General features: G+C 45.5%; 1 protein-coding gene across 2 annotated transcripts in view; it reads left to right on the forward strand.

Annotated features, from left to right (window-relative positions):
- Positions 1 to 18,090, forward strand: part of NUDCD2 (NudC domain containing 2) — a 54,309-nt gene that overhangs the window by 18,089 nt on the left and 18,130 nt on the right. Inside the window, exons 3-4 of one of the 2 annotated variants that reach the window (XR_012231768.1) lie at positions 6,093 to 6,244; positions 15,243 to 15,384. Coding sequence is in view for 1 of the 2 variants with exons in the window: in XM_073573819.1 (XP_073429920.1) it covers positions 6,093 to 6,244 (152 nt within the window). In the remaining variant the exon portion in view is untranslated. The remainder of the gene's footprint in view (positions 1 to 6,092; positions 6,245 to 15,242; positions 15,385 to 18,090) is intronic. The other variant, XM_073573819.1, reaches the window with a different exon arrangement.

Consider the following 18,090-nt stretch of genomic DNA (forward strand, 5'->3'; position numbering starts at 1 on the left):
CCTAAATAACACATATCACCCTATTGCGCATGCCCAATGGCCTCAAGAAGGTAAGAATCATGTATATACCCTGAGATGCAGACTATATACTGGATAATAAGGTGGACCCAGAGTTCTTGTCTAATATATACTTACCTTACACATAGAAAAGATGATCAAAAGGCAATGTATGCATAAAAAATACAATTTTTATTAGTACAAAATTAAAATCACATAACCTGATACTAGTGAAAAATAGACAAGGTACAAGGTGTTAACCACTCGTAACTCTCAAGGACGCACAGGTCCAGGAAGGACATCACAGATGGAATGTTCTGACACTACAGGTTAATACATAGTCTCTCCCTTGCTAGGCAAAAAAGTAACAGGCATTCAAATAAGGCCTAGAACAGCATTATTTACCTTGCGCCACATATATCACCAATTTAGGACAGCAGGATAATACCAAACAGATTACTAGCAATCCCTTATAATAGGGTTAATGCCACAGCAGTATATCCCAATAGTGCCTGCTAACAATGCCCATAATGCTTAGCACACATCCATAGTCCCCACACTACCCGGTCAATCCCTAATACCAGTGACCAAAAAAGCATTTCATAATAGGATCCATAATGATTACCTATTAACGTCAGTGGTACCAGGTGACGTGATTCCTGGGCCAGCGCGTCCGCCCCAATGCGCGTTTCGGACTCCTTCGTCAAGGGGCCTATCAATCAAACCATGTCCCAGCATTTTATAATCCTCGACCGAGGCGTGAATTACCGCCAGACCAGAAGTAGCGCTCACCGCCCGGAAGTGACGCACCATGACGACCGGCCACTAGCCATGCCAGACGGCGTCGGCGTCACATGTGGGCGGAACGGGGGCTGGCCCAGCCCACAGAGATAGACGCCGAGAGCCGGCAGGCACCGCAGCAACCAGGCATCATGGGCGTCCAGGACAGGAGCGCAGGGACATCCTCTTCCATGCATATATAGACAAACAGTGTACTTAATACAAAGCAATCCAGTGACGTGGGGGCAGAATGTGGGCATAACATCATATTTATACTGGCATAGATATAATACAAATACCAAAACATAAATCAACCATATTTAACATCCACCCTCAATTCTGTCTGGATCCCAGAATTCCAAGCGGCGGAAGTTTACTGACCTTCATATTGGGACACCCAAGTGATGGGTGTCTCAATATGAAAACTGCTGGTGGTATCAGCCTCTTGCGCGGTACCACCAGCGGAACACTGTCGCACCACACACACACACACTGTATACGCTGTACGCACCACAAACACACCCTGTATATGCCGTACACACACACACACACACACACTGTATACACCGTACGCAGTCTCTTGCACGGTACCACCAGCGGAACAACGTCGCGAACACGCCACCACCGGGATCAGCCGAATGATTCACTGACCGCCGCCATCTTTGTACAGGAAGAGCGCATGGGCAGTTTTAAGTTGACTGCCGCTATCTGCAAAAAGATGGTGGCGGTCTGATTTACTGCTCCTGCGCAAATTGGGTACACAAGACAAAGGAGATGACATGAGAGGAGAAGACAGCAGATGGGGGAGAGAGAAAGCGCACAGGGGTGAGACAGAGCACAGGGAGGAGACAGCTCAAATGGGACAGCACATGAGGGGAGAACACCGCACAGGAAGGAGAGAGATAGCACATGGGGTAGACAGGTCAAAGAATAGCTCATGGGGGGAGAGATTCTTAACGCTGAAAAGCCTGCCCCCATTGTGACATTACCACCCTCCTGATGCGATAGCAGCAGGCCTCCATCTAGTTATTAAATAGACCTATAGTGATTGGTAATCTGTCCAAAGATTGGGGAGTTGGACATACGCTCACAATACAGCCACCATATGGATAATACAGAGAAACAGGAACATCTTAAGGAATGATGGCCCAAAAAGACATGAAACAGATAATATCTAAAGAGTACTTATCCTCAATTATGATCAAGTTTTCATCCCCACGTATTTTCCCCCTCTAATGATAGGGGTTCATCAGAGGATCCATTCAAGTAGTGGAAGTTTCACAACAGGGCATTCTTCCCAGTGGAGGTGAGGGTGTAACCTATACCAGGGGTGGGCAATTAATTTTCCTGAGAGGCCACATATGAGACTGTTGTGGAGGGCTGAACCAATAGGCTAAGAGTGTGTGCACACGTTGTGGATTCTGCTGCGGAATTTTCCGCCCCGATTTGTCTAAATCCGCAGGTCAAAAGACCTGCGGTTTATTTGTGGATTTTCTACGGTTTTCTAACATGAAAACCTCAAAAAGAGGAAAAAATCCTCCAAAAAAATTAGATACAAACCAGACAGGCCCAAATGCATCTGCACTAATACAGGGTGCAGCGAACCCAAGTAAAATGGCAGCTGCACAGGTGCATAAATACCAAATGAAACAGCCAGCCTACAATCAGGGATTGGCCGTGTGGTCCACATGTGGATTATTTTTTCTGCACTGGTGGACCACACGGCCAATCCCTGATTGTAGGCTGGCTGTTTCATTTGGTATTTATGCACCTGTGCAGCTGCCATTTTACTTGGGTTCGCTGCACCCTGTATTAGTGCAGATGCATTTGGGCCTGTCTGGTTTGTATCTAATTTTTTTGGAGGATTTTTTCCTCTTTTTGAGGTTTTCATGTTAGAGTAGGACTGACAAGTGTAAGGAACTTTGATGCAGTTTGTCAGCTTCCGTATTAAGGCCTTAATATAAACCAATACCTTACATATATTGATATGTTTTTTGTGCACTTTTTATATCTTTTACAGGGTGCAGTTGGGCCCAAATGGTTCTGCAACTTGTGGCCTCTGTTCACATGGGATGCATTCTAGTTGGCACTGGGCAGCCCCCCTGTATGGTGTTACTAAGAGGTTGTGAGCCAGAAGCCCTGCATTCCCTGTGTGAACACTGCCACATGTGGATTATTTCTTCTGCACTGGTGTACCACACGGCCAATCCCTGATTGTAGGCTGGCTGTTTCATTTGGTATTTATGCACCTGCGCAGCTGCCATTTTACTTGGGTTCGCTGCACCCTGTATTAGTGCAGATGCATTTGGGCCTGTCTGGTTTGTATCTGATTTTCTACGGTTTTCCCCTGCGGTTTGACACCCGTCATGGAGCAGGTGCTAAACCGCTGCGGAATCCGCACAAAGAATTGACATGCTGTGGTTTTGAAACTGCAGCAAATCCGCGTGGAAAAATATGCAACGTGTGCACTGCGGTTTTCATTTTACATAGACTTACATGGTACTGTACAACGCAGCAGAAACTGCAGCGGATCCACAGGGCCGGATCCGCAGCAGAATCCGCAACATGTGCACACACCCTAAAACTAATTCTGCTAATTATTAATATTAACATATTAATTATCATGTTACATTAATATTAATTGTATGACTTAAAATTGAACTGAATTAAGTCTTCTGACATCCCCTTATAAACCGTATGAGCCTGCACACAGCCCCACTATATACAGTGTGTTCCCCCACATACCCTCCTATATACAATATGTGCCCCCACTTAGCCTCCCATATACAGTATGTGCCCCCACCTAGCCTCCTATGTACAGTATGATTCCCATCATAGCCTCCCATGTACAGTTTGAGCTCCCACAAGTATGAGCATCATGTACAGCCTGTGCCATACGTAACCTCCCATGTAATAATAATAATAATTTTATTTCTATAGCGCCGACATATTCCGCAGTACTTTACATTTCAGAGGTGACTTGTACAGACGATAGACATTACAGCATAACAATAATCACATAGATCATAACAGATACCAAGAGGAATGAGGGCCCTGCTCGCAAGCTTACAATCTATGAGACAGCTTATGCCACACGTAACCTCACATGTACAGCCTGTGCCACACCTAGCTTCCCATGTACAGCCTGTGCCACACATAGCCTCCTATGTACAGCCTGTGCCACACGTAGCCTCACATGTACAGCCTGTGCCACACCTAGCTTCCCATGTACAGCCTGTGCCACACATAGCTTCCCATGTACAGCCTGTGCCACACATAGCCTCCCATGTACAGCCTGTGCCACACATAGCCTCCTATGTACAGCCTGTGCCATACGTAGCCTGCCATGTACAGTCTGTGCCACACGTAGCCTGCCATGTACAGCCTGTGCCACACGTAGCCTGCCATGTACAGCCTGTGCCACACGTAGCCTCCCATGTACAGCATGTCCCCACGCAACCTCTGATATACAGCATGTGCTCCACGTAGCCCACTATATACATTTTCCCCAGACAGACTGTGGTGCACAGTATGCGCCCCATGTAGCACCCTAAATACAGCATGTGCCCAAGTAGTCCCGTATGTAAAGTATGAGCCCCACAGAGCCTCCTATATACAGCATGAGCCCCCCTTTATACAGTATGAGCCCCACACAGCCCCCTATATACCGTATTTTTCGCTTTATAAGACGCTCCGGATTATAAGACGCACCACAATTTTTGAGGAGAAAAATAAGAAAAAAATATTTTTTAATAAAATGGTGGTGCCTCTTATAATCCTTGCATCTTATTGCTTACCGGGGTTGGTGGCTGCGGTGTAGCGGGGTCCTAGGCTCGCTGCTGGAGGAGGCAGGCGTGGAGTGATGCTGCAGGCCGCATCCAGGGATGAGGGGGGGCTCCGATGTGTGCCGTTGCTGCTGCAGAGTCTTGTGCTGGTGTCAGGTTTCTCCACTTGTCCGGCTGTTGCAGGCCGGTGCTGCGGGTGCCTCCGGTGCGGCGTTGTGTGCCCATCGATGCCCGGGGCTCTGCCGACATTGTTCGACAGACCAGAGCCCCAGCATTTCCTCGGTTCCCTGTATACGTGCGCTGAAGTGCCGGTAAAAAAAAAAAATGGCCGCCGGCACGTGCGCAGATGGGATCTCGGGACCCAGTTCTCGAGAGATGAGATGTGAAATCTCATCTCTCGAGAGCTGGGTCCCGAGATCCCATCTGCGCACGCGCGGCGGCCATTTTTTTACAGGCACCACCGCGCGCACACAGGGAACCCAGGGAAAATGGCCGCCGGCGCGTGCGCAGATGGGATCTCGGGACCCAGCTCTCGAGAGATGAGATTTCAAATCTCATCTCTCGAGAACTGGGTCCCGAGATCCCATCTGCGCAAGCGCCGGCAGCCATCTTTTTACCGGCACACAGGGAACCGAGGAAATGCCGGGGCTCTGGCCTGTCGCACAATGTTGGCAGAGCCCCGGGCATCGAAGGGCACACAACGCGGCACCGGACACACCCGCAGCAGAGGCCAGCAACCGCCGGACGCCCCCGATCACAGCCTAGGTAAGGCATGTCCGCTTTGTAAGACGCACCCCTGTTTTCCCCCCAAATTTTGGGGAAAAAAAGTGCGTCTTACAAAGCGGAAAATACGGTATACAAAATTCCTATACACATGCTCTGCTTTTTCCAATGCACAGACTCTCCGCAGTACACACCTGACACAATGAAACATTGTCATTGCTGCTGACTCCCACGCTAATTGGTGGCGGATAGAGCCAGTGGCCCTGTCCCCCATCAATGTATTCACCGCTGCCTGCGTTCAGAGGATGCGGATAACGGTGACAGCGAGCGGCAGATAGATGGACGGTACAGTGCAGTCCGTAGGGCCACTGTTTCAGCCATTCATCTGGGAGGGCCAGAGTGAAACGGCCAGAGGGCCGGTTGTGACCCTTGAGACGCACGTTGCCCAGGTCTGGTCTATACAGATTATAGCTGACAATAAAGGTGGAAAAAATTCTGAAATTCTTTTTCTTGGTATGATTTTTATATTACAAATGCCTGACATTTTACCAGGGATGCGTAAACTTTTACATCCACTGTATGAGAAGCAGAAGGCTTGTGTGTTGCGCTTTTGAAATACTTTTTATTTGACCACTTTGCTTTTTCTGAAAGTTTTATATTTTTTCTGGCATAAATTAGCATGCGCATGCTTTTACTGTCCAGTGGAAATAACTGCAAAAATATACACCAGGCAAACATGTACATTCTGTTTAGTGTCATTAAATATTTTTTTATCATGTAATTATTTTTTTTTCTTTCTTGACAAAGAGGACAAGAAACTTATTCGAATAGTTCTAACCAAGTCCAACCGGGATGCTGGCAATTGTTGGCCGTCTTTACTAGAAGGAGAGTACTCTGCTGATCCTTGGGTTAAAGAGGAGATGCAAAAAAAGCTGACACTGGAGAGATTCCATAGAGAGGTAATGAATTATCCTGGAAAATAGTTATTTACACAGTAATACTTACATTTTTCTATACTCAGACATGCCTAAAATTGCACTATGCTGCATATACAGCTCTGGTAAAAATTAAGAGACCACGTTCAGATGTTCAGTTTGTCTGATTTTTTTCTTTATAGGTATATTAGCTGAAGAGTTCGGCGTTGCCTGGGCATAGTAACTAACTGTGGTTAGTTTTAACAAATTCTAATGATTATATTGCACATAAAAACATTTCACATCATATATTCAACACTAAAGATTTGCAACACAAATTAACTAAACAATTACCCAAGTATTGATAGTATTTTATTTTCAACTCATTCAAGAGCCTTTTGATAAACAACAATTTTGGTTTTTCCTTTCGGTGCAAAGATGAACAAATTTTTGGCAGTTCCAACTCTTGAACAGATCACGTGAAGTTGACCATGAGAAAAGCATGGAGATTACAAATCGATCCCTACTACTTTCAAGGACTGTCCCTGAGCCTTGTTAATGGATATTGCAAATGCCAGTCGAAATGGAAACTAGAAGCGTTTAAAATCAAAAGGCAAATCAGATGGAATGAGTGGAATTGGAATGAAATTGTCCTCTCCTTTGGCACATCCTGTTGCTGAGCTGTGTATCTAATCCTATCTGTGTGATACCATCTTACTGTTCTGTGTATCTTATTCTGTACTGTGTGATACTGACTGCTGAGCCGTGTATCTAACCCTATCCTGTGGGATACAGTCTGCTGAGCTGTGTATCTAATCCTATCCTGTGTGATACTGTCTGCTGACCGGTGTATCTAATCCTATCCTGTGTGATACTGTCTGCTGAGCCATGTATCTAATCCTATCCTTTGTGATACTGACTACTGAACTGTGTATCTAATCCTATTCTGTGTGATACAGACTGCTGAGCCGTGTATCTAATCCTATCTGTGTGATAGTCTGCTGAGCCGTGTATCTAATCCTATCCTGTTATACAGTCTGCTGAGCAGTGTATCTAATCCTATCCTGTGTGATACTGACTGCTGAGCTGTGTATCTAATCCTATCCTGTGTGATACAGTCTGCTGAATCGTGTATCTTAACCTATCCTGTGTGATAGTCTGCTGAGTTGTGTATCTAATCCTATTCTGTGTGACACTGTCTGCTGAGCCGTGTATCTAATCCTATCCTGTGTGATACTGTCTGCTGAGCTGTGTATCTAATCCTATCCTGCGTGATACTGACTGCTGAGCCTTCTATCTAATCCTCTCCTGTTTGATGGTGTCTGCTGAGCCTTGTATCAAATCCTATCCTGTGTGATACTGACTGCTGACCTGTGTATCTAATCCTATCCTGTCTGATACTCAGGGCTGCCACTAGGAATTTCGGAGCGCCATACTGGCAAAATTTTCGGGCCCCCTTGAGACTCCGCCCCCAACTTCCAACCTTCCACAGTCCCACCACCCACTCTTGGAAAAACTCAAATTCTCCACCACGTCCTCAATCAGATATTAACAGTTCCCATCAAACACCAGATCACATACATAGCCAGCAGCTTTTGTTCTGGCCAGAAGAATTTTTAAACTGTCACTGTTATGATTGAGTCACCGAGGAGGAAAAAACAAAACACAAGCTCAGCCCAGAAAATCAGAGAGGTTGGAAACTAGCGGATTGCAGACCCCTAATCCTATCACACAACTAGCAGTAGCCGTGGAGTGTTCCTACGGTGATCCTAGACACCTCGTCACAGCCGGAGATCTAAATAAGCCTAAAGAGAGAAAAGGGAAAAACTGACTGCCCCAGAGCAGACCCCAAAGCAATAGGCAGCCCCCAACATATAATGACGGTGAAGCAAGATGAAAACACTAACACAGATAGAAAGATAGGTTGAGCAAATGATGGGGCCCAAGCTAACTAAAAAGGACAGGACAGAAAAGCTGCTGTCTGAAATCTGAGAAAACCCTGCTAAAAATATTACCAACACAACTGATAAGCAAAAAGGACCCTGAAGTCACTAGACTTCAACCCCTATATCAGCACTCAGAATATTCTGAAAGCAGAGCAAAAGAGAACACTGATCAAGGAAAAAGAATCCAGCACACCCCCAGCCGGGGATGGCTGAACTCAGAAAACAAGGTAAACAAAACCAAAACTAATAAGTTCAATAGCAGAGCAAAAACTTATCTTTGGGAAGCAGGAATCAGACTGGTCTCCAAGAATCCAGCAGAGAAATCACCAGCCACTCAGAAGGGCGTTGGCTGCCTTATATCCAGTCTGAAGTTCCCGTTACCCAGTCACAATCCACCTGATCAGGTGTTTGGTTTCTTTCATCCAAATCAGCCTCACTACCTTCCTTCACCAGAAGAGGGAGATCCTCGGACACAAAAGGTGAATGAACAGATGAGCTCACAACAGTACCTCCCCCTTGAGGAGGGGTCATCGAACCCTCATCCAAGCCACCAGGCCGATCAGGATGAGCCTGATGAAAAGCACGCACCAATCTTTCGGCATGAATATCAGAAGCAGAGACCCAGGAATTATCCTCCTGACCATAACCTTTCCATTTAACCAAATACTGGAGTCTCCGTCTAGCCAGACAGGAATCCAGTATCTTCTCTACCTCATATTCCATGTTACCTTCAACCAACACAGGGTCAGAAGGTGCCGCCATAGGAACCACTGGTTCAACAAACCTTATGAAACACATTATGAATCTTAAATGTGACAGGAAGAGCCAACCGAAAAGAGACCGGATTAATAATCTCCAAAATCTTGTAAGGTCCAATAAATCTAGGTTTAAACTTTGGAGAAGCCACTTTCATAGAGATATTCTTTGATGACAACCAGACCATATCACCCACCTTAAACCGGGGACCAATGGTCCTATGCCGGTTAGAAAACCGCTCTGCCTTTTCCTGGGAGACAACTTATCCACCACTTGGTCCCAAATCTGCTGCATTCTGTCCACCACAGTGTCAACCCCTGGACAGGCAGAAGACTCCACCTGCCCTGAAGAAAATCGAGGATGAAACCCAAAGTTACAGAAAAAGGGTGACATCAAAGTGCCAGAACTAGCTCTATTATTTAAAGCAAATTCGGCCAAGGGTAAAAATGAGACCCAATCATCCTGATCAGCAGATATAAAACATCTCAAATAAGCCTCCAAAGTCTGGTTTGTTCTCTCCGTCTGCCCATTGGTCTGAGGGTGAAATGCAGAGGAGAAGGACAACTGAATTCCCAACTTGGAACAAAAGGTCCTCCAGAATCTAGAGACAAACTGAACTCCTCTGTCCGATACAATGTTCTCAGGAATCCCGTGCAAGCGAACCACCTGTTGCAAAAACAAGGGCACCAACTCTGAGGAAGATGGCAACTTAGGGAGTGGTACAAGATGGACCATCTTAGAGAATCTATCACAAATCACCCAGATAACAGTCATCCTCTGAGAGACAGGCAGATCAGAAATAAAATCCATTGAAATATGGGTCCATGGCCTCCTGGGCTCCGGCAAGGGCATCAACAACCCACTAGAACGAGAACAAGGCTTAGATCGGGAGCAAGTCCCACAGGACTGCACAAAATTTCTGACATCACGAGACAAGACAGGCCACCAAAAAGACCGACTCGCCAAATATCTAGTACCAAAAATACCTGGATGATCAGCCAACGCGGAGCAATGAACCTCAGACATCACTTTCCTCCTCCACTGGTCAGGAACATACAACCTACCACTGGGACAACGCTCAGGCTTATCCTCCTGAAACTTCTCCAGAGCACGTCTCAAATCAGGCGAGATGGCAGAAAGAACCACCCCCTCACCTAAGATGGTAGCAGGCTTGGTCACAATAGGAGAATCAGCCAAAAAACTCCTAGAGAGGGCTTGAGCCTTAACGTTCTTAGTGCCCGGAAGAAAGGAGACCACAAAATCAAAACGTGTGAAAAACAAGGCCCACCTGGCCTGTCGCGGATTCAAGCGTTTAGCCGACTCAAGGTAGATCAAATTCTTGTGGTCAGTGAGGACCACAACTTGATGTCTAGCTCCCTCCAACCAATGTCTCCACTCCTCAAATGCCCTCTTCATGGCCAACAGTTCTCGATTCCCCACATCATAGTTGCTTTCCGAAGGAGAGAACTTTCGTGAAAAGAAGGCACAGGGGTTCATTTTAGATGTTACAGGATCCTTTTGGGACAAAACAGCTCCTGCACCAGTCTCTGAAGCATCCACCTCCACCTGAAATGGAAGTGAGACATCGGGTTGTCGCAAAACCAGAGAAGAAATGAACCTCCGCTTCAGCTCCAGAAAAGAAGAAACAGCCTCTGGAGACCAATTCAGCAAATCAGCGCCCTTCTTAGTCAAATCAGTCATTGGTTTGGCAATAACAGAAAAATTGGCTATAAACTTAAAAATTAGCAAACACCAAAAACTTCTGGAGAGCCTTCAAAGAAGTGGGCTGAACCCAATCATAAATGGCCTGTACCTTGGCCGGGTCCATTTCAATAGTTGACGGAGACAAAATAAATCCCAAAAATGAAATCCTCTGTACACCAAAAAGACATTTCGATCCCTTAACATACAGGGAGTTTTCCCTCAAAATTCGGAACACAGTCCGAACATGTTCCACATGAGAGTCCCAATCCCTGGGAAAGATCAAAATATCATCCAAATAGATGATCAGAAACTTATCCACAAAGTCCCGGAAAATATCATTCATGAAGCACTGGAAGACAGAAGGGGCGTTAGTGAGCCCAAAAGCCATCACCAGGTACTCAAAATGTCCCTCCAGAGTATTAAACGTTGTCTTCCATTCATCCCCATGCTTAATGCGAATAAGATTATACGCCCCCCTGAGGTCAAGCTTGGTAAACCAGCAAGCACCTTCAACTCTAGAAAATAGGTCAGAAATCAGGGGTAATGGATACTACTGATATTTAACAGTAATTTTGTTAAGGGAGCGATAGTCAATACAGGGCCTTAATGGACCATCCTTCATGGCCACAAAAAAAACCCCAGCACCCAAGGGTGAAGAGGGATGGTTTAATATGACCCTTCTCCAACGACTCCTTAATATAAGAATGCATAGCCTCGTGTTCGGGTACAGATAAATTAAAAAGTTGACCCTTGAGAAATTTACACCTCGGACTCAGCTCAATTGCACAGTCATAACTCCTGTGAGGAGGCAAAGACGCATACTTACTCTCACTAAACACATCATAAAAATCAGCCAAATAGTCAGGAACCTCATGCGACTGGGGAAAGGTGGAGAAAACAGGAGTGTCACCAAGAGCACACCGACAACCCCAACTCACCACAGACACAGATTTCCAGTCCAAAACTGGATTATGGATTTGCAACCAGGGGAACCCCAGAACGATGGTATCATGCAAATTATGCAACACCAAAAATCTGCAATTTTCTTGATGGTCTGGGGCGACCCGCATTACCACCTGGGTCCAAAACTGAGGTTTATTCTTCGCCAACGGAGTAGCATCAATACCCCTCAAAGGACTAGGCGTCCGCAGGGGCGTCATAGGGAAACCACAACGTTTAGCAAAGTCCAAATCCATTAGGTTCAAGGCTTCTCCTGAATCCACAAAGGCTTTAGCGGAAAATGTAGACAGGGAGCAGATCAGAGTAATTGCCAGAAGAAACTTAGGTTGTACACCACCTACAGCAAATGTGTGTGCAAAACGTTTCTCTCGTTTAGGGCAGACAGAAATAATATGAGAGGCATCTCCACAGAAAAAACACAGCTTATTACGTCTTCTAAACTCCTGACGTTGCGCCCTAGACCAAACTATCACATTGCATAGGTTCAGACATTTGTTCAACAGGTGGCAGCATTTCCCGTGTAATTTTACGTTCACGTAAACGCCGATCAACCTGAATGGCTAATGACATAGAATCGTCAAGACCAGAGGGAACAGGAAATCCCACCATAGTATCTTTTACGGTTTCTGACAAACCCTTCCCGAAAGAGAGCTGCCAAGGCACCATCATTCCAAGTGGTGAGGACCGCCCACTTTCGGAATTTTTGACAGTACAGTTCTGCAGAATCTTGACCCTGGCTCAATGCCAACTGGGTCTTTTCAGCTTGATCAATCGCATTAGGTTCATCATGCAACAACCCCAAGGCCTGAAAAATGCGTCCACATTTGTTAGAATAGGATCATCTGGTACTAAAGAAAACGCCCAATCCTGGGGATCACCGCGCAGCAAGGAGATGACAATTTTAACCTGCTGCGCAGAGTTCCCCGATGAGTTAGGCTTCAAGGCAAGAAATAATTTACAATTATTCTTAAAATTCAAAAATTTAGACCGATCCCCAAAAAACACATCAGGAGTGGGGATTTTTGGTTCAGCAGCGTGTGAAAGCGCAAGATAGGCGGAAATTCCTCGCACTTCCGCAGCAAGCTGCTCCACACGATCAGACAATTGCTTAAACTCCATCAGAAAAAAAAATATTCCTCCTACGGCCTCAGAAAAAGAGGAAAAAATATACACAAAAAAAGAATCCGGCCCTTTTTTTTTTTAACAACTCCTTCCTGCTTTTGAGTACCCTAGAATCTGCGGTATGGCTGGTGATTCTGTTATTAATGAGTCACCGAGGAGGAAAAAATAAAACACAAGCTCAGCCCAGAAAATCAGAGAGGTTGGAAACTAGCGGATTGCAGACCCCTAATCCTATCACACAACTAGCAGTAGCCGTGGAGTGTTCCTACAGCCAGAGATCTAAATAAGCCTAAAGAGAGAAAAGGGAAAAACTGACTGCCCCAGAGCAGACCCCAAAGCAATAGGCAGCCCCCAACATATAATGACAGTGAAGCAAGATGAAAACACTAACACAGATAGAAAGATAGGTTGAGCAAACGATGGGGCCCAAGCTAACTAAAAAGGACAGGACAGAAAAGCTGCTGTCTGCAATCCGAGAAAACCCTGCTAAAAATATTACCAACACAACTGATAAGCAAAAAGGACCCTGAAGTCACTAGACTTCAACCCCTATATCAGCACTCAGAATATTCTGAAAGCAGAGCAAAAGAGAACACTGATCAAGGAAAAAGAATCCAGCACACCCCCAGCCGGGGATGGCTGAACTCAGAAAACAAGGTAAACAAAACCAAAACTAATAAGTTCAATAGCAGAGCAAAAACTTATCTTTGGGAAGCAGGAATCAGACTGGTCTCCAAGAATCCAGCAGAGAAATCACCAGCCACTCAGAAGGGCGTCGGCTGCCTCATATCCAGTCTGAAGTTCCCGTTACCCAGTCACAATCCACCTGATCAGGTGTTTGGTTTCTTTCATCCAAATCAGCCTCACTACCTTCCTTCACCAGAAGAGGGAGATCCTCGGACACAAAAGGTGAATGAACAGATGAGCTCACATGTCACCATGACCTGGTATACTCTTTTGGCCAGGCCCTACTCTACTATAACCTATAATATTTTATATATTTTTCTTTAAGGGAATGAGTCACATACATACAAGGGACAAATACCATCACACCATGACCAGACCACATATTACCACCACATAGTGACCGAATAATACCACATACAAAGAACAAATGCCGCCGCACCGTGGCCAGACCACATATTACCACCACACAGTGACCGAATAATACCACATACATGGAACAAATACCGTCACACCATGACCAGACCACATATTACCACCACATAGTGACTGAATACTACAATACTGATCAGTAATAATAAAAAAACACTATACTAAGTGACAATATACACAGGAACTCTGTATTTACTTTCAGTGTACAGGTGATATAGGGATCACCAGTGACATAGTCAGGACCTCTGTATATAGTGCAGTGTAGAGGTAACACAGGGATCACCAGTAACATTATACACAGGACCTCTGTATACAGTGTCAGTGTACAAATAATATGGTGATCACTGATGACATTGTACAGAGTATAGTGTCAGTGTACAGGTAACGTACTGACTCACCAGTGACGTCTCTAGCTGAAATCCGTCATATTTTCTTTTTCATGCAGCACAGACCGCCATCTTTTCTTCCAGCCAGGACTCGTCTCTTTATAAAATAACACATACGAGTAGTTACCTAGAGCACGGCTTCCAGAGCACATTCCCCACTTTTTCCCTTTCTTGTACACTACACATCTGAATACAAATATGCACCCACCATTAATTGTTTATTATGCAACCCACCATTCTAAATATAAATTATAATCTGCCACTGAGCCCCTTCTAGCTATACAACCTAGTATATCAATTAATTAGCACCTGTACTCTTTCCCCCAATTCATTAATTCATTACCAGTCACGGCATACTCCCGCCGCTCCCCCAACTCATTATATTTACATGCCCCTTCTGCCCCAATTCATTGTCATGTCTTCTCTCTCCCACCGTCTATTCATTATCTACCCACATTCAATACATCATTTACTCCCCGACCCTTAAAGTTCATTATTTGCTCTCTCCCCAGATCATCATTTACTCTCCCCACCCCCACCTTCAATTCATTTGCTGTCCCATCCCTCACTCTCAATTCATCATTTGTAGTCTCCCATCCCCTCCCCCCACTTCATCATGTGCAATCTCCTTTCGCCCCCACTTCATCATTTGCAGTCCCCCTTACCCCCAACTTCATCATTTGCAGTCCCCCCTACCCCCACACTCCATCATGTGCAGTCCATTTACCCCCCACTTCATGTGCAGTTCCTTTTAACCCCTCCTCCCCACTTCATCATGTGCAGTCCTCCTTACTCCTTCCCCCGTCATCATGTGCAGTCCCCCTTTAACCCCCCCATCATCATGTGCAGGAGGGGGGTTAAAGCAGGACTGCACATGACGGGGGAACGAGTAAGGACTCCTTCCCCCGTCATGTGCAGTCCTGCTTTAACCCCCCTCCCCACATCATCTGTGCAGTCCCCCTTACGCCTTCCCCAATCATGTGTAATTCCTCCTTCACCCATTTAATTCATTTTGTACAGAAAACAAAAACGTTTTGTATACTTACCTCACAGTCGCTCACCAGCAGCGCGGATCTGCGTGCAGCGTCCGGTACATGTCGGGCGGCGCGTTCTCGATGACGTCATCGCATACGCACCATCACCTGACAGGAAGCACACAGAAGATGGAGGCAGCAGAAGCTGCGCAGCCGTCAAGGTAAGATGGCCGTGCACAGCTCCTGGGCCCCAGCGCCGACGTGTGGGCCCGATGGGGCCCCATGAACAGTAGCACATAAGTGGGGCCCCGGACATGCGGGCCCCTCTGTGTACTGCTGTTCACCGGGCCCCATACAGTTGTGGCCCAAAGTATTGACACCCCTGCAATTCTGTCAGATAATACTCAGTTTCTTCCTGAAAATGATTGCAAACACAAATTCTTTGGTATTATTATCTTCTTTTAATTTGTCTTAAATGAAAAAACACAAAAAGAATTGTCCTAAAGCCAAATTGGATATAATTCCACACCAAACATAAAAAAGAGGGTGGACAAAAGTATTGGCACTGTTCGAAAAATCATGTGATGCTTCTCTAATTTGTGTAATTAACAGCACCTGTAACTTACCTGTGGCACCTAACAGGTGTTGGCAATAACTAAATCACACTTGCAGCCAGTTGACATGGATTAAAGTTGATTCAACCTCTGTCCTGTGTCCTTGTGTGTACCACATTGAGCATGGAGAAAAGAAAGAAGACCAAAGAACTGTCTGAGGACTTGAGAAACCAAATTGTGAGGAAGCATGAGCAATCTGAAGGCTACAAGTCCATCTCCAAAGACCTGAATATTCCTGTCTACTGTGCGCAGTGTCATCAAGAAGTTTAACGCCTTAATCCCATGTGACGTACGCTGGGTGAGCGCCGCTGATTGCGGCCGGGTGTCAGTTAATTATCACAGCTGACACCCGGCACAATGTGTCAGGGGCGGTCACGGACCGCCCCCCGACACGTTAACCCCTTGCACACCGCGATCAAACACGATCGCGGTGTACCGGGGGTTAAAGGGAAGCTGGCAGGGAGGGGGCTCCCTCTGTGCTTCCCTGAGCCCCCCACAGCAGCGCAATGACCAGTGCTGCTGCGGGGGTCTCTTTGCCTACAGGTCCCCGGATCCAAGATGGCGACGGGGGCCTGTAGGGAGCTGACTTCCTCAGTGCCTGCAAAGCGCAAGCATGAGGAAGTCTGCGTCTATGCCTGTGACAGATCGCTGATCTGTCACAGGACAGTGATTCCCCCCTGGGACAACCTAATAAAGTTAAAAAAAAAAAAAAAAAGTGTAAAAATAATTTTTTAAAAATCGCTAAATAAATTGGGAAAAGAAAAAATATTTGGAAATAAAAAAAGAAAAAAAACAATAAAAGTACACATATTTGGTATCGCCGCATCCGTAACGACCTGCCCTATAAAACTGTCCCATTAGTTAACCCCTTTAGCGAACCCCTTAAAAAATGAAAAACGAAGCAAAAAATGATTTATTATCATACCGCCGAACAAAAAGTGCAATAACGCGCGATCAAAAAGAAGCATATAAATATCCATGGTACCGCTGAAAACGACATCTTGTCCCGCAAGAAACGAGCCACCATACAGCATCATCAGCGAAAAAATAAAAAAGTTATAGCTCGCAGAATAAAGCGATGCAAAAATAATTATTTTTTATGTAAAATAGTTTTCATTGCATAAAACCGCCAAAACATAAAAAAATGACAAATGAGGTATCGCTGTAACCATACTGACCCGAAGAATAAAAGCGCTTTATCAATTTTACCGCACGCGGAACGGTGTAAACGCACCCCCCAAAAATTCATGAAACGCTGGTTTTTGTTCATTCTGCGTCCCAAAAATCGGAATAAAAAGCGATCAAAAAATGTCACGTGCCCGAAAATGGTACCAATAAAAACGTCAACTCGTCCCGCAAAAAATAAGACCTCACATGACTCGGTGGGTCAAAATATGGAAAAATTATAGCTCTCAAAATGTGATGCAGAAACTATTTTTACAATAAAAAGCGTCTTTTAGCGTGTGACAGCTGCCAAAAATAAAATCCTGCCATAAATAGTAAATCAAACCCCCCGTTATCACCCCCTTAGTTAGGGAAAAATAATAAAATAAAAAAAAGTATTTATTTCCATTTTCCCATAAGGGCTAGGGTTAGGGTTGAGATTAGGGTTAGGGGTGTGTTGGGGTTAGGGCTAGGGTTAGGGCTAGGGCTCAGATTAGGGTTAGGGGGGTGTTGGGGTTAGGGTTGGAGATATGATTGGGGGGTTTCCACTGTTTGGCACATCAGGTGCTCTCCAAACGCAACATGGCGTCGGATCTCAATTCCAGCCAATTCTGCGTTGAAAAAGTCAAATGGTGCTTCTTCCCTTCCAAGCTCTGCCATGCGCCCAAACAGTGTTTTACCCCCACATATGGGGTATCAGCCTACTCAGGACAAATTGCAAAGCAACTTTTGGGGTCCAATTTCTCCTGTTACCCTTAGGAAAATAAAAAATTGGGGACAAAAATATATTTTTTATGGAAAAAAATTTATTTTTTTATTTTCACGCCCGGGCGTTATAAACTTCTGTGAATCACTTGGGGGTTCAAAGTGCTCACCACACATCTAGATAAGTTCCGTGGGGGGTCTAGTTTCCAAAATGGGGTCACTTGTGGGTGGTTTCCTCTGTTTAGGTACATCAGGGGCTCTCCAAATGCAACATGACACCCGCAGACCATTGCATCAAAGTCTACATTCCAAAGCGTCACTACTTCCCTTCCGAGCCCCGACATGTGCCCAAACAGTAGTTTTCTCCCACATATGAGGTATCAGCGTACTCAGGAGAAATTGGACAACAACTTTTGGGGTCCAGTTTCTCCTGTTACCCTTGGG

Source organism: Dendrobates tinctorius, unplaced genomic scaffold (genome assembly GCF_039654945.1).
Source record: "Dendrobates tinctorius isolate UK_male_01 unplaced genomic scaffold, ASM3965494v1 ptg000036l, whole genome shotgun sequence".
Lineage (NCBI taxonomy): Eukaryota > Metazoa > Chordata > Amphibia > Anura > Dendrobatidae > Dendrobates > Dendrobates tinctorius.